General features: G+C 35.6%; 1 protein-coding gene across 1 annotated transcript in view; it reads right to left on the minus strand.

The window, feature by feature from the left end:
* LOC129945262 (uncharacterized) overlaps nt 1–25,214 on the minus strand; it is a 79,875-nt gene that overhangs the window by 19,675 nt on the left and 34,986 nt on the right. The window contains 3 exon segments of the mRNA XM_056054920.1: nt 14,160–16,751; nt 16,794–19,451; nt 19,623–19,735. Of these exon segments, the coding sequence (XP_055910895.1) occupies nt 14,160–16,751; nt 16,794–19,451; nt 19,623–19,735 (5,363 nt within the window).

Below are 25,214 nucleotides of genomic sequence, written 5' to 3' on the forward strand. Positions count from 1 at the left end.
ACTCATGGGGTTTTAAACTTTAATCATAATTTAAGGTACTTTACACAAACTCTCCCAAACGAGTATATTACGAATATGGCATAGCTTCCAAACTGAAGACTTTGAAAATTAAATTTTTCTATCCTCTTGAGGCCTTTTCGAAAGTGAAGTATACCAGCTCCAGCCATGATTTTCAACAAGGACCTGGAGACTGTGTAGTGTACACCATCACTCCTCTATCAGCCAAGCCATAAGGCGTTCGATAACCATAATGGCATCGAAATGTTAAGTTGGCCACCTAAATTTTATACTCGCATAGCCATTTCGCTTATATTCTTGTTCGAATAAGAGGGGATTCGTGCCTTATCTGGGGGCTCTTAAGCTGTAAACTCTGTGTGAATATCTCCGAGTATTTTATCTCAAGATGAAATTTTTGCTGCCAGAATAATTCTGAAGATCTCCCAAAGAGAGCGTTCTTCTTTTTTTTTTGGCAAAGTATGAACTTCAAGTTTATAGTATATGAACCCGATTGGATTGGATGGCTCCGTTCGACCTTTAGTACATGTTGATACTTAAAAAGCATCATAGCACTCCCGCCCCAACCTATTTTCCGAAGGTGTACAATGTACATAGCTTATTTTGAATTATATTCATTTTTAGGTGAAGCAGCCATCGAACATCGTATTTTTAAAGAGTAAATTCAATAAATCGAAACGAAATTGAAGTGGATTGTGATGTTTCTTAAGAGAATGAGTGAGATCTTAACAAAAAAAAAAAAACATGAAAAAGGTAACCCACCTCTTAAGCCATTTGCGAAACGGTATATGGGTTTGGTGGTTACACTTTAGACGAGCATAAGGTGTGCTTTTGGGAAATTACTGAGCCGAAAGTGTTGTGTTCGTTAAGTGGAATCGATATGAGTGTTTATTGGACCATCATCTGCTAAGGCCATCGGTTTTTATTTCCGTCATTAATGAATTGATGTCGTCAGTTGATATTTACAAAAAAAAGCAAAACAAAAAAGACGAAAAGGGCTTACGTTTTCGTTGGGTTTTCTAACTAATCCTGTAGATATTTTTGAGGGTTAAATAAACATGAAGGACAAATTTTGCTGTTGAAATAAAAAAAAAGACGAAGAACAGAGGTTAGTGTGCTGAGATGTAATATTCTTTTGTTCCTAAAGGACTAACAAACATTTTTTTTATAGATGCTTAAGGTTTTTATAGCTTTAATGAGTTTTATTTGTTTTTTCCTTTTGTGTTTTTATTTTGTTTTTGCTTGTGTTCATTCAACGATATTACAGGATTTATAGTATGCCAATTATTATTGTTTGATACCCTTGTTTATTCTTGATAAAAGATACAAATAATTAATTTACGAATGACAGGAAGCTTATAAAATTTGATGAGCTGAATTAAATTTAAAATCTAACTGGTTGTTGTTATAGAAAAAATAAAAAGTATCATCATTTTGATTGTATCTAGCAATTTATCTATTTCTTAACTTATTTTATATTAATTTTTGTTAAACGTAATGAGGTATTGATCCAGACAATATAATTGGAAGCTAAGAATATATCATATTTAAACAAATTCACTTGACCCTTAAATGGCGCCCAACGAAAGTAAACATTTTTGAACTTCGTCAAATTGATTTTTTCCATTGTAATGAGTGCGAAATATATACTCAACAGTATGTCCGAAATTGGACTCAGTGGTAATCTGATGACCATTCCTAGAAGCAATGGAATTACAGTTGAATTGTTTAAGGTTAGGAATGGAATTGGCTATTTCATTAGAGTATTGCTTATAAAAACATCGATAAAACAATGGTAGGCATGATCCCTTGCAGCTGTGTTCAAGATAAGCAAATTTCTCAGTTAGAGAATTATCACTTAAAGTTTTTTTTTTATATTTACTTCTAAAAAACTTAAGTGCATTATTGGGGCACTATCCCAATTATGGGAATTAGAGATGAGTTTCGGGTGAGAAAAAGCCCTGTAAACTATAGTCTGTTCAGAAGGGTTGACAAACTTCTAACATCATCGGGGAAAACTTAAAGTTACTTACTTTCTTAAGGTGGCGCTAAAGTTCCCAATCCAAAATGTGTCTTCAGCCAGTTCGGTACTTAGCTTACTGGCTCCAGCTTCGCACTTCAAGTTGGTTGAGGTCTTCTCCCACCTGTGTGCTCTACCTAAGTGACGGTTTTCCTCTACTGCGCTGTTCCTCAAGATTTGATTCGCAGACATTCAAGACTGGAGCTTTGATGTCTATTTGCTCTACATCACGCAACCATCAAAACCCTTGGACTTTAATTCTGCTAACCAGGTCAGTGTCAATGTACAGCCTGTATAGTTCGTAGTTCTTCTCCTCCATTCTCCATCTATTCAGACGGGACCATCCTAAGAAGTATTCATCTTTCTTTGACAGCTCCCAGGATGTAGAGCCATAAATTAGAACCAGAATTGTGAGGACAATTTGAGATGACCGAGAGAAAGCTTAAAAATTTAGCAGAAATTTTGGAAATGTCAAATATGTAGTCACTCCAGGACAATAATCCAAAGGACAAGAATTGGATTTGAAAAGCTGAAGGCACTGTCATCAGCGAAACAATAAAGTTCCAGACAAAATATCGTTTATAAAAATAGTGAAAAGTGTCGGAGATAAAACGGAACCCTGTGGCACACCAGCGTTTATTTTGTGGATATGAAGTTTGAACCTATCAAAACTATAAGAACTGAAGATTATTCGAACCCAAAAAAGAAGAAATTTATTAATAACAAATGACTCATTTTTGATAAGAGAGCTTGATGCCAAACTCTATCAGATGCCTTTGAAATATCAAGGATAATAATATTACTTTCTCCAAAACGGTGTATGGCTTGTTTCCATTGTTTTTTGAGATAAACCATGAGATTAGAAATAGCACTGCCATGAAAGTAGTAATGTACTCCAAGCACATGGGAGTATTTGGGAGGATTTGAAACTGACGACGACGTAGTAGCTATAACGCACATTTTTTTCGAACGACAAGAAACGTTTACTACCTTTTGGATATTGTAATATTTTTTGCCGTAATTTTTGGGCATACAGAAATTTAATTCATTGAATAAGTTTGTTGTTGGCCTTTCTAGCTTCTTTGAATTTATTTGACGTATGAAATAAGCACTTGACGAAGGTGCTTCTTAAATAAAATTCAAGTAAATTGGCAATTCCGGAAACTTTGCTATTCTGGTTTGAGTTGTAAAATCGATTCATTGAATCAACTATTTTTTGGGCCTTTATCGAGGTTCAATATTGCAACTAGACGCTTGTAAGTACTCTTATCATCTCCGTAGGTCAATGATTTAGAGCAGCACCTAGAAACTTAAAAGGGCTCTACACTAAAGATGTATTATATTTGAGTAATCGATTGATACTGCCTTCACCATATTGCTAGGGTTAGGTTAGGTGATAGTGGCTGTCCAAGATGGAAACGGACACACTTAGGGCAGTTTAATGTCCCATTGTGATACCACATGAATCTTGACTCTTCCTCCTAAGCTTAATAAAACCAGTTTGAGTCCCTTACGTTTCGTGAGAGGCTGATTTTGCTGATATGACTTAGATCGTTTGAATCGTCGAAGAAGAATTCTCCTAGGAAATTCCTGCGTTTTCTAGCCAGAGCAGGGCACGTGCAGAGAAGATGAAGAACAGTTTCTTCCTCTTTCTCGTCCATACAGCTTCTGCAAAAGTCATTTGAGAATACGCCTAGTCTCGTGGCGTGTTTTCCTATTAGACATTATCCAGTTATGAAAACTTATAATCGAGCTTATATGCGATCTGCTTAGAGAGAGCAAGCACCTTGAACGTTTTAAATCCAGTGTTGGCCAGATGTTTTTTGTGACTTGACACGTGGTGATGTTGTTGCACCTGGTGCCTGCCCTCCACACAGCGCGGCGTCTTGAATTAGCAGCAGTTTACAAGTAGCTATTGGTATGCCAGTACGTGCCAAACGTGGCTGTACTGTACCATTCCTGGTGAATCCATCTACCTTACAGTAACCTGGAATGTCTCTATGACCCGGCACCCAGCAAAGGTGAATATTAAACTATTGTGCCATCTCCATTAGAGATGATCAACAGTTATGGACTGTTATAGAGTTTGTAGAGGCAGAGTCCAGAGATTTGATAGCGGCCTGGCTATCTGAGAAAATATGGATATCAGATGTTGATATCACGTTTTCTTTGAGCCAAGACAAGACTTCTTTTATCGCCAATAGCTCCGCCTGGAACACGCTACAATTATTGGGAAGGCGGAATAAGAGACTTAATTTCAGTCGTTCAGAGTACACACCTCCACCAACCTCTTTCTTTTGTTTTTGACCCATCTGTGTAAAAATGGATTGACTCAACCTTCAAGAACGTTCTATCTTCCCAAACAGATCTGGGAGTTATAGAAATCTGGAAGTTTCTGTCGAATTGCAGTTGGGAGATGAAGCAGCTGTGTGCTTTGGAATTGATCCTAAATAACTTAGAATTACGGAGTAGCCAATGTTGTTGCAAGTCCACTGCGACGAAGCTTTGAGGCGAATAGCAGAGCTTGCAGCTATTTGTTTTCTAAATATGTCAAGAATTGTTAGGTAGAGTAGATGTCCAGTGCCGTAGATGGGGTCGTGCGAAGCGATTTTTTTTAGACAGTGAATTAAACATAACTATCATTTTCCTTCAAAAAAAAAGAGCAACTATTAAAAGGAAAGGCACACCAAAACATCGATTTTTCTTGATGAAGTGCTGTTTCTTGAAACACATGAAGGTTTTCAGCTAACCTGTAAGACAAAATAAGCTTTATCAGACTCTCTTAACCAATCAATATTTTTTTTACAAGATTACAAAAATTCGAAATACAATTAACAATTTCTAAATATTTTTCATTTAATGGCATTTAAATAGGTGTTGAATCAAGGGTTCACTCACACTGATTCAAAGTAGTCAAACAAAACTTTTTGAGAGGTAACATTTTACTGGTAAATTTGGTTTTGACTTTCCTAATCGCTACACGAGTAAATCATTCATTATTCATTGTCTGATGGAAAGCTTACAAAGCCACCTGGTTGTTTATTTGTGTACTTTAAAAGACCTTTGACATATTGTTGCTTCTAGACATAGCAAAAAGGTGTTTCTTTATTGTCTAAGTGTCATTTCCAAATAATTTTCTTAGAAAATGATGTAACAGACGCCAGTCGTGGTTTGTGTTTGAACATTGAAATGATTATTTTATCTTGGCCTTGCAAAACAACAAAAGCAAAACAAAAAAAAAACAATTTAAGTCTTGCTTTTATTTAAGTGTCACATCCAATCAAAATATTTTAACAAACCTTACAAAGTACACAAAAAGAAAAGAAAGAAGTTAAGAAAAAACAGTAGGTATCATCAAATAAGTCTAACAATATACCTTTTATAAAAGTCATGTTTTGAGCAAATAACTGTTGGTATAACACACTTTAGAAAGTTCTTAGAAAATCTTGTTATTTGTTTAGATTTTGTCCCGACTTACTTTATATCTTTATACTTAGTATACAAAAAAACAACAACAACTACTATAACAATGAGTCCTAAGCCATTATAAACCATTACCACTTCTATTTTATAGAGCGTTTGAATGGAGAGGTTTGCAAATACAAATAATAAAGATTGTACCTATGTACAAAAAAGAGTGAAAAGAGAAAAGCTACCTTGTTCATTATTTCAGACTTCACACAATGGCTTATGAATTGTTTAATAGCTCCTGGCCGACTTCCTTGAAAAGGTTCTTTGTTTACCCATTTACACCTTCATAACAACAACACATCTATAAAGTACATGTATATAAGTATCTACAATACCTACCACATATCTAGTGTTATAGTAAGTCGAGTCTGAGAAAGATGATGAAGAAGCAGAGGAAGACGATTGAAATCCAAACAATGTTTCAACTTTCCATTCTTAGCACTTTGACGTTAACTACAAAGCCCCTGCACTTCACTTCATCCTGATGCGCATCCCACTGGAAACAGATATGATGCTATAAGCTATACGCTTCTTATTCTTTATAAGGACACTGTTGTTGTTGTTGTTGTTATTGTATACATTGTACAAGTAGTTCACCTAAATTGCAGAGTTGGGGCTCTGGAAACACTGGGAACGAACACAGTCTTTTGCAAACATTTATTCTGTGATAATTGGGGCATCTTGTATGACATATTTATTTAAGTCATCTTGCACAATCTCCCGTTTATATATAAATACAAAGGTACATACTATACGTCTTCACTCCCACTACCATCCCTTAGCTCCTTGACACAAAGGAGTCATGTGTGATGATAGAACAAGGACTAACTTCACTCAGGATATTGTTCTCACAAAGTAAATAAAACAAAAGCTTCTTTGTATTTTTGCCTTATTTAAGCTTCAACTTACACACAATCCTTGGTCCTCGCACAAACGACGATGACGAAAGCTTTGTATTTGCATTTACTATAGAATAGGAGAGAAAACAAAAATAAAACTAAAAAATGTAGGTTACTTGACTTTTTTATATTTGATCTTCCAGGGGGCGCATACATTATATGGGGGTTGATATAAGGTTGATGGTAGGATGAAGGACGAATAACTAAATTTTGTCACACATTTTCCACTAGTGCAGCGTTTTATATGAGAATATCCTTAAAAGACAAAAAAAAATTACATACTACGTGGTAAAATAACATTTTTTTCTAGTCCTGTGTGAGTGGGGATGAGTTAGAAGGCTCGCGATTTGTTATAACTTCGTTCCGAAAATCCTTTTCAAGCTTGGATTTTTTTTGTTTTTTTGTTTGTTAATCCTTTGGAAACATAGAATTAAGGGAATTTTTTTTACGACTTATGATGCTCATCTCGTCTCTACATAGAATTTTGATTGGGTTCGCTACCCCGGGAAGCAGCAGCATACTACAAATTCAAAAAAAAAAAAACAAAAAATAACTTAATAGGGTCGTTTGGCATTTTTGGTCCTAAAAAAAGGCTTAAAAATGTTTTTATGAGTTCGACTACACGCTGTTTTTTATTATGTGTATTAGCCTCGATTGCGTAAAGAGGGTTGAAATTATCGTTAAAATGTCAAATACTTTTTTTTTAAACAGAAAAAGAGACGCAGAGCGAAGAAAGCAACGAAAGTGGAGTGATTGTTGTTCTATATAAAATATGATTGTTTTGAGATAATGAGATTGTCAACTTTGGCAGAATGATTAATGGAATTTATTATTAATTCAAGTTAATAAAATGTTGTTGAAGTGTCAAAACGTCTATACAGAGGATGTGCGTGGGGGTGGTGTTGTTTATATTCAAGGTGGATAAGATAATCACAACAAAGAAATAAAAACTCAAAACATATAACAACAGGAAATGAATTTTGTTTCCTCTTCCTCTAGATTAAAAAAATAGGAAAAAAAGCTTTTTTTATGATGAAGGATGTGGGAAGAGATAAACAATTAAGGACTTTGGATTTGAAATAAAACTTTATTTTAAGGCTTGAAGAATATTATAATTTATTGAAGAATTAAAAAAAGGAACATTTGAATATGAGCCAAATTGGCTACAATTCGTCTTATAGAGATTTATGGGTATACTTAAAAATTAATGGACTTGAAAGGAAACCATAAAATTCTTTAAAAAAGAGAAGAGCAAACAAAAAAAAAAGATAAACAGGATAAAATATGCATAAGAATAAAATATGAAAAGAATTCTTTTTATGTTTTTTTATTTTTTTTTTGGATTTTTGAAGTTCAAATCTACTATGCTACATTCATCAGTCAGCTTGATAAAGTTTAAATTTGATTGAAATGGCTAAGTGATTTTTTTGTAGAGGTAGGTAAGGGTCCATCACAGGGTCAAGTTGAAAGGAATGTCTACAAAATGTATTAATGTTAGTTTTCAACTGAAATTGAATTTTTAGGTACAATTTATTTTTGTTTAAAAAAAATTATGTTACCATAAAAAAAAGCTAGAATGAGATCCACACGAATATCTGGCAAATTGTTTTTAATATAACATTGTCATTTAAAAAACTTCAAGAAGTATGCAATTTAAAGTAAAAATTAAAGTTCAAGTGTTAAATTATTGAGAAAGAAAATGTACTAAACGTTGATTAGAGTATTTTGTGTAATATGAAATTTGTTTAAACTTAATTTTTTAATTCTCGAAATATTTAAGTCGAAATCAATTTCTGTTTTTAGTGTTTTTTAAAGTTTTAATTGTTTTGAAAAAAAAAATAACTTCGTTTTGTCTTTAAAAAAATATTAGATGTTAACAGCGCTAAACCTATATTTGTTTTTTAAAAGTTGCAAGAAAAATTAAGATCTTTCGACACAATTTTTTTTTTAAATCATAAAACAAGGAGAACACTGAAAAACTCTGAATATTTTCTTATTTTGGAATCAAAAAGATGCATATTATTATAAAAACAAAACTTAAAACACATGGTGTGATATAAATTTACTCCTTATGTCAAAAAAGTTGGATTAAATAATGTACATATGTTTGTAGATCCAAAAATATACCTGCCAAATAAGTTTGTCTTCAAATCATTTAAATGTCATTTAACTCTTAAAAAAAAATATTTTTTTAACTATTTTTTGTACATTAAAATTGTTTCAATTTTGTAGAAGAAAAAAAAAATAAATTGTATTCGAGGTTCGCAGTAAAAATTGTTAAGCACGGTGCGTTGGTTCCATTATGGTATGGGCATCATTTTCATGGCTTGGTGTGGGACCCATTGTAAAAATAGACCAGAGAATGGATCAACATTTGTATAACAGCGTACTTGAGAACCACATGGAGCCGTTTGCTAATGATAATATGACATTGACGTGGAAGTTTATGCATGATAACGATCCTGAGCATACTCTCCGACTAGTTAGGCAATGTATTAGTGATCAGCAAATAAATGTTTTTTTCCTGGCCAGCACAGAGTCCTGATCTGAATCAAATAGAGATTCTATGGAACGATGTGGAATATCAGATTGAGCAAAAAAACAGAAAATTTGGCAGATCTTTGGGAAACAATCAGAGAAGCCTGGAACAGCATTTCATTTCAGAGATGCCAGCGGTTAGTGGAGAGTACTCCTCGCCGGTTACTTACTTACTTACTTAAGGTAGCGCTACAGTCCTGTGTGAAGTAGGGCCTCACCCAACAAACTTCTCCATTCAGCTCGGTCCCTAGCTAGATGTCTCCAGTTTTGTGCTCCAAGTTGGATGAGGTCACTTTCCACTTGTGTGCGCCACCTGATCCGCAGTCTTCCTCTTCTGCGCTGTCCTCTGGGTGCGGATTCGAATAACTCGCCGGTTGCAATGTGTAATAAGGCAGAAAGGTTTCCCAACAAAATACTAAGGAACAAAGGAAGGTAAATCTTCCGTTCCTTGCATGCAAGTCGCTGGTCGTCGGTTAATTTCGGTTTATTTACTTGAACGAAAATTGAAAGTTGGTTGGCATCATACGTTGTTTCTGAAAGATAATCCCTGTCCTAAAGAAATTGTATGTCATGTTCCTCAATTTGTGTAGGAGATTCCATATCAGAGTTTAACATCATTCCTCCTAATCAGCAGAGACCTGCAGTTGGTTCTTTAGGCTATTTGAATGCACCATCGAAATGTGAGATCAGTGAGTCAGTAATATTTGGATTTTATATCTATAGATAACAAATTATTAACTAACATTCTCGGACATTATTTATGCCTTAAACCTGCTCCGTGATATCTTCTTTCATTAAAAAAACTGCATGACAATTGGATAAGAAGTTTCGAAGCCAACCCTAACAAAGATTTCGTCTCTTGCTTGATTTCTTACTTACTAACTTAAGGTGGCGCTCAGTCCGGGGCGGATCTGGGCCTCAACCAACATGCGTCTCCAGCCGGTCCCTAGCTAACTGTCTCCAGTTTTGCACGCCAAGTTGGTTGAGGTCCTCTCCCACCTGGGTGCGCCACCTGAGTAGCGGTCTTCCTCTACTGCGCCGTCTCTCGGGATTGGAGTCGAAGCCCTTCCATGCTGGAGCGGTGACGTCCGTTAACTACGCTTTTCATGACCTAGCCATATAAGCCGTTGGACTTTGATTCTGCTAACTAGGCCAGTGTCGCTGTACAGCCCGTACAGTTCGTCGTTATATCTTCTCCTCCATTCTCCATCTATGCGTACGGGACCAAAAATCACCCGAAGAATTTTTCTCTCGAAGCATCCTAAGACGGTGTCATCTTTCTTTGACAGGGTCCAGGCCTCAGCGCCATAAATGAGAACCGTGATGATGAGTTTCTTATAGATGGTGATTTTAGATGCTCGAGAGAGGACTTTACTTTTCAATTGCCTTCTAAGTTCAAAGTAGCAGTGATTTGCAAGAGTTATTCTTCGTTTGATTTCTTAACTACCTCAAAGTTATGGCTGTCTATGGTGACGATTTGTCCAAGAAGTCGTTGTTCAATGTCCTTTATTGATGACAGCATATACTTGGTCTTGATCTCATTGACCACTAAACCCATCTTCTTCGCTTCCGTCGCAATGCTCAAAACCGCTCCACTGACATCACTCTTTGATCTTCCAATTATGTCAATATCATCTGCGTATACGAGTAATTGGATGGACCTTTGGAAGATTGTGCCTCTAGTGTTGACGGTTGAGTTTTGCACAATTCTTTCCAGAACGATGTTGAAGAAGTCGCATGACAGTGCATCACCTTGTCTAAAACCTTTTTTGACATCAAATGCATCGGTAAGATCTTTTCCGAGCTTGATAGAGCAGCTTGCATTCTCCATCGTCATTCTGCACAAACGGATAAGTTTGACAGGGATGCCAAAAATAGACATTCTCTTTTCTATAGATGCTGTCATATGCGGCTTAAAAATCGATAAAGAGATGGTGGGTATCGATTTGAAGCTCCTGGGTTTTTTCCAAGATCTGCCGTAGTGTGAATATTTGGTCGATAGTGGACATTCCTGGTCTGAAGCCACACTGATAAGGATCAATCAGGTTGTTGACGAATGGCTTCAGACGTTCACATAATACGGCAGAGAGGATCTTATACGCAATGTTAAGGAGACTGATGCCTCTGTAGTTGGCGCAGTTTAGAGGGTCTCTTTCTTATGTATCGGGCACACTATGCTGAGATTCCACTCATCGGGCATGCTTTCTTCCGGTTCGTCATTATTATTTATTACGTGGCCAGGAAGTCACCCCGATGGCACAACCCCCAACCTGGAGGGCCAAATCCTTAGTATAACTGCAAGAAAGGGGAGCCGGATACCGCTCCTTACAGGCCTGGTCTCCGAATATTTCGAAGAAGCCCTGTAAGGTGTTCACTAAGTAGTTCAACCTTGCTGGATTTGTAGACGTTGATTCCATCTGGAGAATTCGTCCGCTGGATAAGGAGAGGTGCCTTAGAGGAAACACCTCTCCCCACCTCTCTCGTTTGCTGCCCCCAACAACTTTCCTCTGTAGATGGAACCCAATATCCAGTTGAGGTACTAGGCACCCAAAGTTCACCGCGGGGATGTGAGTGTAGGAGTTGATAGACAAAGGTGGGTTTTGAGAAAAACCTGTGGACGCTTGTGTTTATATATATAGATAAAAGTCCATACAAAATTAGACATTTTAAATATTAAGTCATGCAAGGGGTCTTGGGTTCAATCCCTGCCTGTGCCACCTTAATTTAAAACAAATTAATTTTCGCGGGTACTGCCTCTGGCGAGGAATTGACAAATCCTTCAAGAGTAATTCTAGTAATGAAAAAGTGCTTTCTCAAACTAGCCTTTCGGATTCAGCCTAAAATTGTAGGTCCCTTCCATTCCTGACAACAGTACTCGCACACAGGAATGGTTGAGAGTTGTAAGTCACTAGGCCCTGGTTCACAACGGACTGTTGCGCCACCCCATTTGATTTGATTTTGAAATATTAATTCACTGGAAAAATTAATTCACACAGAACAAACATTAGTTTTATACGCTTAAATTCAAAAATACGCTTTTTAAACATTATTTTTAATTTTTTTTCCAACATATTTCAAAAAATTAATGCTATAACCTTAAAATTACGAATTCCCTTGAAAACAAAAATTGATCTTATACCGTTTCGCGTTCTTCTGTAAATTCTGAAACAATTACGGTACAATAGTTCTATTCTCATCTAGAGACTTAGCAAAGATTTATAAATTAGATTGGTTAAAAATATTATAAAGAAAAGACGTTGTCTTGTTCAAATTTGTACTTAGAATGATCTTTAATTTTATCATATGACCTAGTGTACAATACCAAAATACATACAATCCATTAATTTTCTTATATAATCTTGACATTCAAATGACATTTTCATCTTATTTAACAATTTGTGGAACGTATTTATTATTATTAAAAAATGAACTAAATGAATTTAAAAACAAATGAATGTTCAAATATTTAAAGTTGTGCTTGCATTTGCACGAATTATTTACATTCGAACATTCTCCCCCCACGATAGAATGATGATGTGAATTCTGCTAAATCAAATATCCAGTGTAAACGATTAAATTACAGCAATTTGGCATCATTATTTGATAACGAACTGCATTATCGAACTGCATTATCGGCATGGCTCACTTTCGATATTGTCATTCACCACCTTCCTTCTTATCTCATTCGTACATGAAAAGAGACAGACTATTAGTAAATATATTTTGACATGTAAACAAATACAAAAGACAAAGTCAACTACAGAGAATGCAAAACAAATAGGAGAAATTTGTAGGTAGTTTTTTTTTTGTATTCCTTTTATTCATGAGAATTGTTGTTGTTGATTTCATTAATGCTACATCGGGTTGTTTTGAATTTGTAATTTGTAGTATAGTAAAGTGAATGTGCATCCATCTTGGGTGATTTGTGTGCGCGTCGGTTTTATTTTTTTTTTTTGTTGTGTTGTTTTAATTAAAAATTAAATTAATTCGTTTGTGCAATTAATCATTTATTAATTCAGGTAAGTTTGTTGAATGAATTGTGCGGGGTGTGTATGTATAAATGGAATTCGCAGATTCATTGCCGATATCGAGCTTTTATTCGTACGGCGCGGCGGCGGCGGCGGCGGCGTAAGTTGGTCGCGATCGCGGTGTATATTTGTACATATGTATGGCTGGTATGTGTGATATGTGGTGTATTTTGATTTGTTTTCAAATGTTAATTATAGATTTATTTTTAAATTATGTTCGTGTTATATGTTCAAATAATCGGCTTATGATGCCGTTAATTTTAGAATTAAATATGGTATATACATAGTTAATATTGACTGTATATATCTATGTACAAAATTGTGTGAATCGCGGCGCGGGTTGCTTATGTACAAGTACGTATATAACAACCAAATTAGTTGTTTCCAGTTGGAACGAATTTGATTTCCATTGCGGGGAGTTTGTTTACGTTTTGAATTCGAGTTAAAGTGATTGTGTACATTACAAAAACAAAACCAAACAAAAAATGATATTGGTTTTGTACTAAGTTGAAATACAATTATCATTAATTTCTAAAGTTTAATTTTGAATTATATCAAAGTTTGATTTTATTTGTGACAATCATGGTTGTGTTTAATTGATTTAATTTTGTTGGTGAATTATTATGATGAATTAAATTGATGTGTGTTTTTATTATTTTCGAATGTGATTCGGTTTGGAATTAAAGTGTTATTTCAAATATTTTATCAAATTATTTTGACGCGATATGATATATTGGATTAATTGTAAATTATGATTGTTTGCTTTATTCTATTTTGCAATTTTCGCGTTTCGGTGAATTTGACATTTTTTAGTGCCAAGTGTTTGACAGTAGTTTGTTTATTTTAAATTTGTGGATGGTGTTTTAAGCTCCAGTTGACGTATAATTATTTTGTTTAATTTATAGAATTGTTAGTTTAAGTTTTAATACAAAAAATGGAAAAATTTATTTGTTTTTCGAACGAAAAAAATTAATATGTGTACCTTAATTTAGATAACATCAATAAATAAATTAATAAAATTATAATTATGTGTTTTTCTTTTATTTTAATGAATTTGTGTTTTCAGATTTTTCAGAAGTTTGTAATAAATTTACTGCATAATTTTGTTATATTGATTTTGTATTATTAATAAATATTAATATTTAATTGATTAATTATTTGAGTACATTTTTTTGCGTGATTTCATACGATGGCTATTTGTTCTGCAGTTTTGTTTGATGGTAGCAGGCAGATTTTTGTTATTGGCCGTTTCAATTGCCCGTTCTGTGTTTTAACCGTCACGACGCGTATCAACCCGTCCGATCCGGTATGAGTTTCTTCGATTCTTGCAAGATTCCAGTAGGTCGATGGAAGTCGTTCATCCTTAAGAAGAACTAAGTCTCCTATTTTTGGCGGTTCTTTGACTTGTGTCCATTTTGGCCGTTGCTGAAGTCTTGCCAGATATTCTGAATTCCATTTTCGCCAAAATCCTTCTGATAGAGCTTGGACGCGTTTCCATCGATCATTATGCGTAATGTTGTTATCGAGTTCGCCTTGTGGTATAGCGTGTAACGATTCGCCAACTAGAAAGTGCGCGGGCGTGAGTGCATTCAAATCGTCTAAGCTGTCGGAAAGAGGGCAAAGAGGCCTCGAATTCAGACACGCTTCTATTTGTGCTAGAAGCGTCGCGAGCTCCTCGAATGTTAGCCTTTCTGTTCCTACAACTCGCTTTAGATGGTACTTGACCGATTTCACACCCGCTTCCCATAACCCACCGAAGTGTGGAGAAGCCGGGGGAATAAAATGCCAATCTGTACCGTGATTTGCTAATTCTTCCGCAATTTCCTTCCAATCATGTTGTGCATCTTTCAACATTCTTGCTAATTCGTTATGAGCACCAACAAAATTAGTTCCGCAGTCGCTATATACCTTCACACAGCTTCCTCTTCTGGCAGTAAATCTCTTAAATGCTGCTAAAAACGCTTGTGTTGTGAGATCTGAAACAACTTCTAAGTGAATAGCCTTAGTTGCTAAGCATATAAAAATTGCAAAGTAACCTTTAAGGATTTTTGCACCGCGTGCCTTCCAGGACTTGATATCAATTGGACCTGCATAGTCAACGCCGGTATGACTAAACGGTCGAGACATACGTACTCTCGCTGCAGGCAAAGTTCCCATTAACTGCTGCATTGCGGATGCCTTTTGGCGATAGCATGAAGGGCATCTATGCAGTTGGTATTTAACGCTTCTTCGTATTTGTCCAATCCAGTATCGTTTTCGAATATAGCTTATCATTTGTTGGATACCGCCATGAAGTGTGTTCTTATGAGCATCTCGGACAACCAGACTCGTAAAGTGATGGTTGTTTTGGAGCAATATTGGATGTTGAGATTCATAGGGAAGCAGAGAGTTCTCCAAACGTCCTCCAACTCGTAAGACCCCATTAGCATCGATGAACACGTTTAACGCCCGTAAGGCCTTTGGTGTTTTGTTTTCACGAATTAGTTGAATTTCGGTTTCAAACATTTCCTTTTGTGCTGCTTTGACAATGAATAGGAGGGCAATTTCCAACTCTTTTGGTTTAAGTGATCCTGTATTAGGTCCCAACTTGGGTCGACATCTTGTTATGAAACGATAACAGGTGGCGATAATTCTTATAACCTTGAGAAGACTCGAAAAGTTGTAGATAGTCTGTAATATGCTATCACTTTTTCTCGCATGTATAGTGAATGCCTTTATTGTGCGTTGTTCTTCTACAACGTCTATTTCGGTGGGTTGATCTGGAAGATCGAATACCCATTTTATTCGCAGAAACTCTGGACCATTCCACCACGACGTAAGTGACTCCAGTTCCGATGGATATACACCCCTGGACGCCAGATCGGCTGGGTTATGAAGCGTTGCGACATGTCCCCAGCAATCGATCCCCACTAACCGCTGGATTTCCGACACACGGTTGGATACGAATGTGGTCCATTTGGCGGGAGTGGCACGTATCCAGGCAAGTGCAATTGTGGAATCTGTCCATGCGTACGTCTTCACATCTGGAATTTCTAGCACTTCCTTGGTGTATTGTAACAACTCTGCCAACACTACTGCGCCACAAAGCTCAAGACGAGGTAGAGTTATTGTACGTTGATTTGGTGCTACCTTTGTCTTTGACAAAAGAAGATTGACATGAATTTTGCCTTTACTATCCAGGACTCGTACGTACACTGCTGCACCGTAAGCCTTCATAGAAGCATCGCAAAATCCATGAAGCTCGATCGCCTTATTCGTCTTGCTCAACTGGATCCATCTTGGAATCCGCAGCCGTTCGATCAGATGGAGTTCTCGGAGAAAAGCATCCCAATCTTTCTTCAAAGTAGCTGGAATTGGATCGTCCCAGTCGCAGCCAAGCTCCCATAAACGCTGCATCATAAGCTTTGCAGTGATGATGCATGGTGAGATCCAGCCCAAAGGATCGAATAATTTGGCTATAGTTGATAGCATGGATCTTTTTGTCGTTGACTCTGTTGCAGATTGCAGACCTTGATACGAGAAGAAGTCGTCTATGGGGAACCACTTGATGCCTAAAGTCTTGACATGATTTTTTGACAGGTTGAACGGAAGTTCAAAATCAAGTTCTCTATCCTGAACTGGAATATCTTCCATAAGTTCTTTTGTGTTGCATGTCCACTTTCTGAGGTTGAGTCCTGCTGTTGCCAAAAGTTGCTTAACTTCGTCACGTTTCTTTCGTGCTTCTTCAATGGTGTCAGCTCCACTTATTAGATCGTCAACGTACATGTCTTCACGGACAGCCTTCGCCCCCAAAGAAAAATTTTCATTTTCATCATCAGCTACCTTTTTCAAAATTTTGATAGCAATGTATGGTGCACTTGCTGTACCAAAAGTAACCGTGTTCATTTTAAATATTTTTACAGGTGACGTCTTCCTGTCTCTCCACAAAATGAGTTGATAGTATCGGTCTGATTGATTGACGAAAATTTGTCGATACATCTTTTCGATGTCGGCCGTGAAAGTTACTCGGTGAGTCCGCCATTTCAGAACAAGATCTATGATACTTGATTGCAATTTTGGACCCACAAGCAACCAATCGTTTAGGGATTTTCCATCGGACGTTTTCGCTGCAGCGTCGAATACTACCCTCAATTTGGTTGTAGAACTCGCTTCTTTGAAAACCGCATGGTGTGGTAAGAAATAGTGGAATGGGGATTGAAGCACCGCATCATTGCCATCTACCTCTTCCATATGACCAAGCTCTTCATATTCTTTGATGCAGTTTTTGTAGGCTTCAGCCAGCTTTGGATTCGAATCTAGCCTCTTTTCAAGATGTAGAAATCGTCGAAAAGCGTTTTCTCTACTAGATCCCATTGCTGGATGCTTTTCACCTTTAAACGGTAACTTCACTTCGTAACGCCCGTTAGGTAAACGTGTTGTGTGTCGCTCAAAATGATTGTCGCAAGCAATGTTTTCTTCAGTATCTTGCTTCTGAAAAGGCATCTCCTCCATCTCCCAAAACTTCTCCAACTGCGAACTCAGGTCAGTAATTTGAACGAAGCTTCGAACTTGCTCAGGAATTTCGGCTGAAACTTTCCCGAACACAACCCACCCCAGTTCGGTGTTTTGTGTTATTGGTCCAACTCCATTTTCCGAACGTCTTATTTCAGGAAGGAGTATTTCGGCGCAAACTTCACTACCGAGCAGTAAGTCTATGGGTGCAGGCTCATAGAGATGAGGATCAGCTAAAGAAAGGCCTTTCAAATGTTTCCAAATGCCAGGTATCACTCGATGGGTCGGGAGATGGCCAGTCAACGACTTGAAGACCAACGCCTGGATGGCAGTCTCGAACGTCGAGTGGCGTGAAGCAAATCTTACTTCGACGGAGTATTGCGCAGTGCCGTTGTTGACCAACCCTAACCCGGATACCTCAACATTTGTACGCTTTCTTTCTAATTTCAGAAGTTGTGCTGCTGCTTCAGTGATGAAGGACCTTTCTGACCCTGTATCGATGAGAGCACGTAGCAGACGTAACTTACCATCTGCTGCCCGTACCTTTACTACCGCTGTCGCCATGAGCACCTGGTGTGCGTAACCACTTTGCGACGCGTGGTAGTTAAATGACTGTCCTTGTGTTGACTGCAGTTGTTGTTCAACCGATGGTTGAAACACAGGAGCATTCGGATTTATTGACGTCTGGAATGTTTTCGCCTGAGATGAAGCACTAGTTGCAGGAAATTGTTGTATCTGTGTGTTGCTTGAAGATTGCTGTTGCATGTGTGTGTTGCTTCCACTTGCATGCTGCTGTTTGTCATGTAGCAGCGAATGGTGTCTTTTTTGACAAAAATAACACGATGTGAAACTGTAGCACGTTGCCACAAGATGCCCGTAGGACAAACAATTTTCACATATCTTGAGTCTGGAAACAACTTCTTGTCGACCTTTGACATCCATGTTGAGGAATTGTTGACACTTTCTCAATGTGTGTTTGCCTTGACTGCACAGCTTACAAATTAATTTCTCCACGGTGTTGCTCTTGTCTGCGTTTTTTGATGGCTGTTTGACGATCTGCTGTGCATGCATGACTTTTGTCTTAGCTGGTTGTACGCGTGGCTTTGATTTTAAATATGGCTCCTCTTTAGTCCGGAATGCTGCTTCATGCTCCTGTTGACCAATAACTTCAAGAGTTCTAAAACGGATCTCCAAAAACTCGGTAAATTCCTTAAATGTAGGCAAATCTTTTCTGTTACCTAATTTTTCTTCCCATAGCTTTTGACAAGAGTGTGGAAGCTTCTGATAAAGGAACCATATAAGGACGGTGTCCCAACTGGAAACAGGTACATCCATTTTTTCAAGTGCATGAAAACATTCTTTTGTTGTGTACAAAAGATCCTTAAGGCCCGTAGCAGTCTCACGAGATAAAGAAGGTTGACCAAAAAGCGTTTGCATTTGAGTATGTACAAGAATGCGCTTATGATCGTATCGATCCTTCAACAAATCCCAAGCCTTATCGTAACTGGCAGCCTCCACAGAAAAATTCTGTAAAAACCGATTTGCATCACCAGTCAAGCACGACTGCAAGAAATGAAGCTTATCGATGTCTTCAATACTCTTGTTATTGTGGATAAGAGCCTGAAATTTGTCGTGGAATGCACGCCAGGTAGTATATGAACCATCGAATTTTGGCAAATCGATTCGTGGAAGTCTTATCCCCGAATACGTCGATGGTGCAGCTGTATTACTGGGCGGCACCCCTAGGATTGGAGGGGTGGCAGCGATGGATGAGGATTTTTCGATTGTTTCCACCAGCTCTGTGCGGTATTCGAGGTATATTTCGTTGATTTGCTCATATACTACCTTTAACTCTTCAACTTTCATTTCTTCTTCTAGCATACCACCTCCAATGATGGCTTCATTATAAGTTTTTGCCGAAAGAACATCTTCTTCTAACTTGCTTAGACGAGCTGAAGCATAGGCTTTTACCTTACGGTCTTTTGGAGACTTTTTGAAATTTGTAAGATCTCTTATTACCTTAGCTAAAAGGTCTTTTTGTAGCTCACCATATTTGTAATTTTTGGTTTCAGCCATAATAATATTTAATTTCTTTTAAAATTGACAGAAATGACGAAGAAATCAAATAGACAAGTTTACAACACACAAAGCAAAACTTACTGCTTCTCTGCAACTGCTACTGCTGCTGATGCTGACGCTGCTGCTGCTGGTGCTGCCGACGACGACGTCACGTTGATGAACGATGTTAATGTTATTAGTGTCTTTGCTGGACACTTGTTCATAAATTAGTTTTAAGTTAAATTTAAGTTAAATAAATTAGTTTTAAGTTAATTTGTTAAATATCAATTCGTGATTAAAAACGATTTGTTCAATGCACAATTTAAATCACGTATCTATTTTTATACGAATCGTAAATTCGGTTTTTATTTTATTTTAATATCGGGGCACACACCGCACGTATTATATTGTTCTTTTAAAGTTTTTTAGTTCGTATTTTAAGGCTCGAAGGACCAAATGTTCTCATCTAGAGACTTAGCAAAGATTTATAAATTAGATTGGTTAAAAATATTATAAAGAAAAGACGTTGTCTTGTTCAAATTTGTACTTAGAATGATCTTTAATTTTATCATATGACCTAGTGTACAATACCAAAATACATACAATCCATTAATTTTCTTATATAATCTTGACATTCAAATGACATTTTCATCTTATTTAACAATTTGTGGAACGTATTTATTATTATTAAAAAATGAACTAAATGAATTTAAAAACAAATGAATGTTCAAATATTTAAAGTTGTGCTTGCATTTGCACGAATTATTTACATTCGAACAAGTTCTGTACCGTAATTGTTTCAGAACTTTTTAAAGACTTATTTTGGACAATTGAAGACTTAATCATCATATGTGTATTTAAGTGTTGACAACTCTAATATTGAAAACAGTTCCGTCCGATGAAATTCTTGGATTTAAAGAAATATCTCATTAAACCAGAAAACAATGTGTTTTCAATATCCAAAGAAATTTTTCCTAAATCATTAAATTCCTTGCAACCATTATGATTTTACTGCACTTTTTCGAACTCAACAGCACTGATATTAAATATTTTTGAAAGTGTATATTGTGTTTATACCAATGATTCAGACTCTCTGATCAATACTCTGACCATACTTACTTAAAATGTTCAAACTTTTATTACAACCAATGGTTACAAGTTGTCTTTCCTTACACCATTTTTCTTTGAACTTTCACCTGTCAAATTGTTTGTTTTTGGATTTCCAACTTTCAAACAATCTAAATCTGATTATTGATTTTCTGATTATTAAAGATTTACATGAAGTCTTTGATTTTCTGGTTATGTAATGTCCTCACACGCACTTTAAATGAGTCATTTCATTTAAAGTACAATCAAGTTATAATGATGTAATATTTGCACTACCTTTTATGTAATAAAATGTATTTCAAGGAACTCAAAACAAGCTTAGTAGGTTATTCAAGTCATTAAAACAATAGACCTTCATGCGTGTTCCATTAGAACTGTGCGATACATTAAAGCCTTTATGTACATTTGAAAAATGCGTTTTAAATGTGCATTAAAACACAAAGTAAACATACGCAAAACATTATTTACTTTAAGGACATTTTTATTTTCAAAAGATTTATATCTCTGCAGAATTTTTGATCATCTTAAGGGACACAATTGTCCTTAAAACCATTACAAAGATTTATATATTGATGTGGTTATGGGTAGCATTGGAGGAACAGGTAAACATACACGAGCCGAGTATATTATTTATTAAGTGGATTATGTACTCACTTTGATTAGTTTCAATGTTTGTTCTGTGGGTTATGACTTTCCCATGGGAGGCGACAAAAATCAAGGTGGTAGAAAAAAAAAGAAGAAAAACCAGGCAAACACGCAAATTGCCGCACCGTTAGGGAATCCTTAATCAAAAACTTGTTACTTATTTAAGTTCTTCTTATTGTTTTTTTTTGCTTTTGCTTTCTGGAACAAGACTGTTGTGTTAAAGGAACCGTCCAAAGTGTGTCTATAGGTCGATGTCTTATAGGATTTCCCGCCTCTTGGATCTGACACGAAAAATCTCCGACGAGATCAAATAAAACAGAAAAATCAAAAAAAAGGCAACAGAAACAACAAAAACAGAACGTTAACTCGAAAAAGGTGGAACAAAATAAACAAAAAAATTAATATTTAGAATGGGCTGGCCGGGTAGGGCCTGGCCGGGCCCGGAAAAGAACGAAGTTACCATCATATAATGCGATTAACTTAATTAATCATCCACCAGTCAGTCATATACCTATGTACATTGTGTACAGTTAGAAGGAGGCAAAACAATGTTTCTTGTATTTCTATGTCGTCCTGTAAGTCTTTTGGTCGGCTAAGGAAATCGGGTTGAAATGGCCAAATAAAAAAAATAAAATACAACTAAGTATAACTTAGGCCAGAATACTTAAACATGGCAATTGACAATGGATTTTTCCGAGATTTATTGTGGAAGATAAATAGTCACTTTTGCCTTGAGTGTGATTGATGAATTATATTGTAAGACAAGTCGAATGCTTGACCAAAAATGTTCGCTACAGACGCAGAAAAATAAAAGAAAAAATTCTTCATTGTTTTCTTTTTGTTTCGTTTTGGTCGACGAAATAAAAAAAATAAAGAAAATATACTTTTGGTCAGCTATCAAGGATCTAGATCGAAGGGGTAGCCTGGACTCGTGGTTGTGGGAGAAAGAAAAAGACTGGAGGTGGGTGTTGGATGAAGTAATATCAATTTCATGGCCTTGAACAAACAAGGAAATTGTAATGAGTATAATTTAAGTAAAAGATGATTATTCATTGTCTTAATGTTATTGAAAAATAATTACTAAGTTGGAGACATGGGACAGAGGACACTGACTTGTATACTCTTTAATGGCGATTGTATATTTAATTCAAGTCATTTTTAAAGAGAAAAATATATGAATACAAAACAGGTATGGGTACTAAAGAAGGATCATAAATATTAAGGGCTTAAGTAGGTTTATTTATAATTAAACAAAAATAGATTTTGGTGTGAAGGTAATTTTATATTTATGTGTGTATGACAAGAATGTTGACAGCTTTTTACAATAATAATAATTTCCCTGTTAGAAACATGCGGCAATTTACTTTGACTTAATAGATTCTGGCAAATAAACAAAAATGCTATTAGTAATTGAGCTTTTGAATTATTTATGTTGTATTCTGAGTATACAAAAAGTAATGTTGTTTGATGTTAAAAATAGATTTGATGGAATTGGATAAGGAAATAAAAGTTCAAAGTTAATTTAAATTAAACAATTTTTTTTTGTACAAGGGATATTCTATAGAATGGATGGTATATCAATTTTTTTTCCGTTTTAAGAATAGTGCTTATATTTAAAAGACATTGCCATAAAATTTTCACAACTTTTTGAACACTGCGTCAAATAAATTAAAAATTAACTCTTACTTGTATCTTAATACCATATAATATAAAACTAACCTTGCTCGAATGTTTTTTCTTTTTTTGTGTAAAAGTGCACATTTTCGTAATAATCAAGAAAATAGCTTATTCGATGGAATTTTCGTCTACTATTCTTAAAGTGTGCAATATTCTAAAAAAAGAGGCTGAGATGTGACCCAGACAGATAACTTCCCATCCTACCTGTCGATTTGTCTTGCTTAAAAGTTTGTAGGTTTTCATGTTGTATTAAAAAAGTTGTTAGTTGAATTATTCCTAACAAATTTAAAAATAACAACAATATTCTTAACATAATGTAGTTTGATTTCATCAAATCTAATTTTGTTAAAGTGATACTGTTTTTTGTGGATTTTAATTTTTTTTCTGAAAAAACTGTTGGATTTGTATAAAAACTTAACTGAATGTCGAAAAAATTAGTTTGAAGCCAACATTTTTAATTTTTGAAAAGAAATTTGAGTCGAAAGAAAACTTATACTAAGTTTAAGTATAGTTTTTTTAGTACCCGTCTCTCATATGTGGGCAAACAATACAAAGACTGGTGGCAACAGCTCGAGTGATCTGTTTTTCTTAGAAGAGATAAACCAACTTACGGCGGAGATGATAACACTGTTAAACAATTGTAATACAAAAGCAGAACAATTTAATACTATTGCACGATTAGCAAAATATTTATATAAACAAACACCATGAATCATACATCCACGAATATAATATGTTGGAATGCTCAAAGCATTCGATATAAAACAATAGAATTGTTTGCCTTTCTCAGAAGGCATAATGTTGATGTAGGCCTAGTTTCCGAAACTTGGCTCTCTCCTAATGAGAGATTAAGTTTAGGTAATCATGATTATATTTGTTATCGTTTAGATAGAGAATAACGTTTTTCAAATGGTTCAGCTTTAAACATTATTTCTGTTTATTTTCCGGGTGGTGCAACTTCAAACGAAAAACGTTTCAACTTTAACAATGATCTAAGGAAGGTTATTAGTTCAAATGAGTTATTTTTAGTTGGTGGAGATTTTAATTGCAGAAATCAGAGATGGGGCTGTACAAGAGCCAATACTTGGGGCAATATACTTGAAAATATAAACTCAAGGTATTCGTTCAATGTACTTTATCCTCTCGAGCCAAAATATTATCCTAGTAATAGTAGGGCAAACCCGTCTACTTTGGATATTTTCCTAACAAACATCCCAAATCTGTTTACTCATCCCGTTGTTATAAAAGAACTAGGCTCAAACCATTTACCAGTTCTAATCCGTACTCTGGTTTCACCTTTACAACAAAGAAATTATAATTTAGATCTGAAAAATGCATTTCTCTTTTTTATATAAAAGAGAAATGCTATCAAGGTTAAGAATAATGAATAACATTCATTTGGATGAACTTAATGTTCAACAGATAGATATGGATGTTTCAAATTTAAAACTGCTATCCTAGAAAGCGCTAATAAAGCAATTCCATACGATGTGATTCAGGTAATAACCTACCTTCAAACATTGTCCAAATTATCAAGATTCGTAACATCAATCGTAGAAGGTGGATAAGAACTAGAGATCCGTATTATATCTCACAGATTAAGTTTCTCAACGCGTTGATTAAAGATCAAATTCTCGCTTTCAGAAACAGAACTTGGAACCAAAAACTTCAAAGTTTAAAAACTGGAAGTAAGCTATTTTGGAACATTATAAAAATAATAAAAAAGAAAAATTCAATTGTTCCTGCTTTTAAAAAAGGAAACGTACTTGCACAAAGTTTTTCTAACAATCATTCAGGCAATAGAACCACAAATAACATTATTGAGACTTTAGTAAATAATTCTATTAATTCTTTAGATCTTTCAGATGTTGAATCTCCAGATGATGTGGTCTCTTTAGATGATATTAAAACTATTATCTCGTCTCTTAGAAACAGAAAAACAGCAGGTTTTGACAAGCTTAAGAATTTGTATCTTAAGAATCTTCCAACAGCAGGAATAAAATACATTCAGTACTTATTTAATTCCTGTTTTAAATAAAATTATTTTCCGGTTAGTTGGAAATTAGCTAAAATTATTCCACTCTTAAAACCAGGCAAATCTGCAGATATCCCTTGCAATTACAGGCCGATCAGTATACTTAGCTCAATAAGTAAATGTTTTGAACAAGTAATTAAAAAAAAAATAACAACACATGTTGAGAGATACGATATACTTCAACTAGAACAGTTTGGATTTTGCGCCTTCCACAATTCAGTTCACCAAGT

The sequence above is a fragment of the Eupeodes corollae genome, chromosome 2 (assembly GCF_945859685.1).
Source record: "Eupeodes corollae chromosome 2, idEupCoro1.1, whole genome shotgun sequence".
NCBI classification, from domain to species: domain Eukaryota; kingdom Metazoa; phylum Arthropoda; class Insecta; order Diptera; family Syrphidae; genus Eupeodes; species Eupeodes corollae.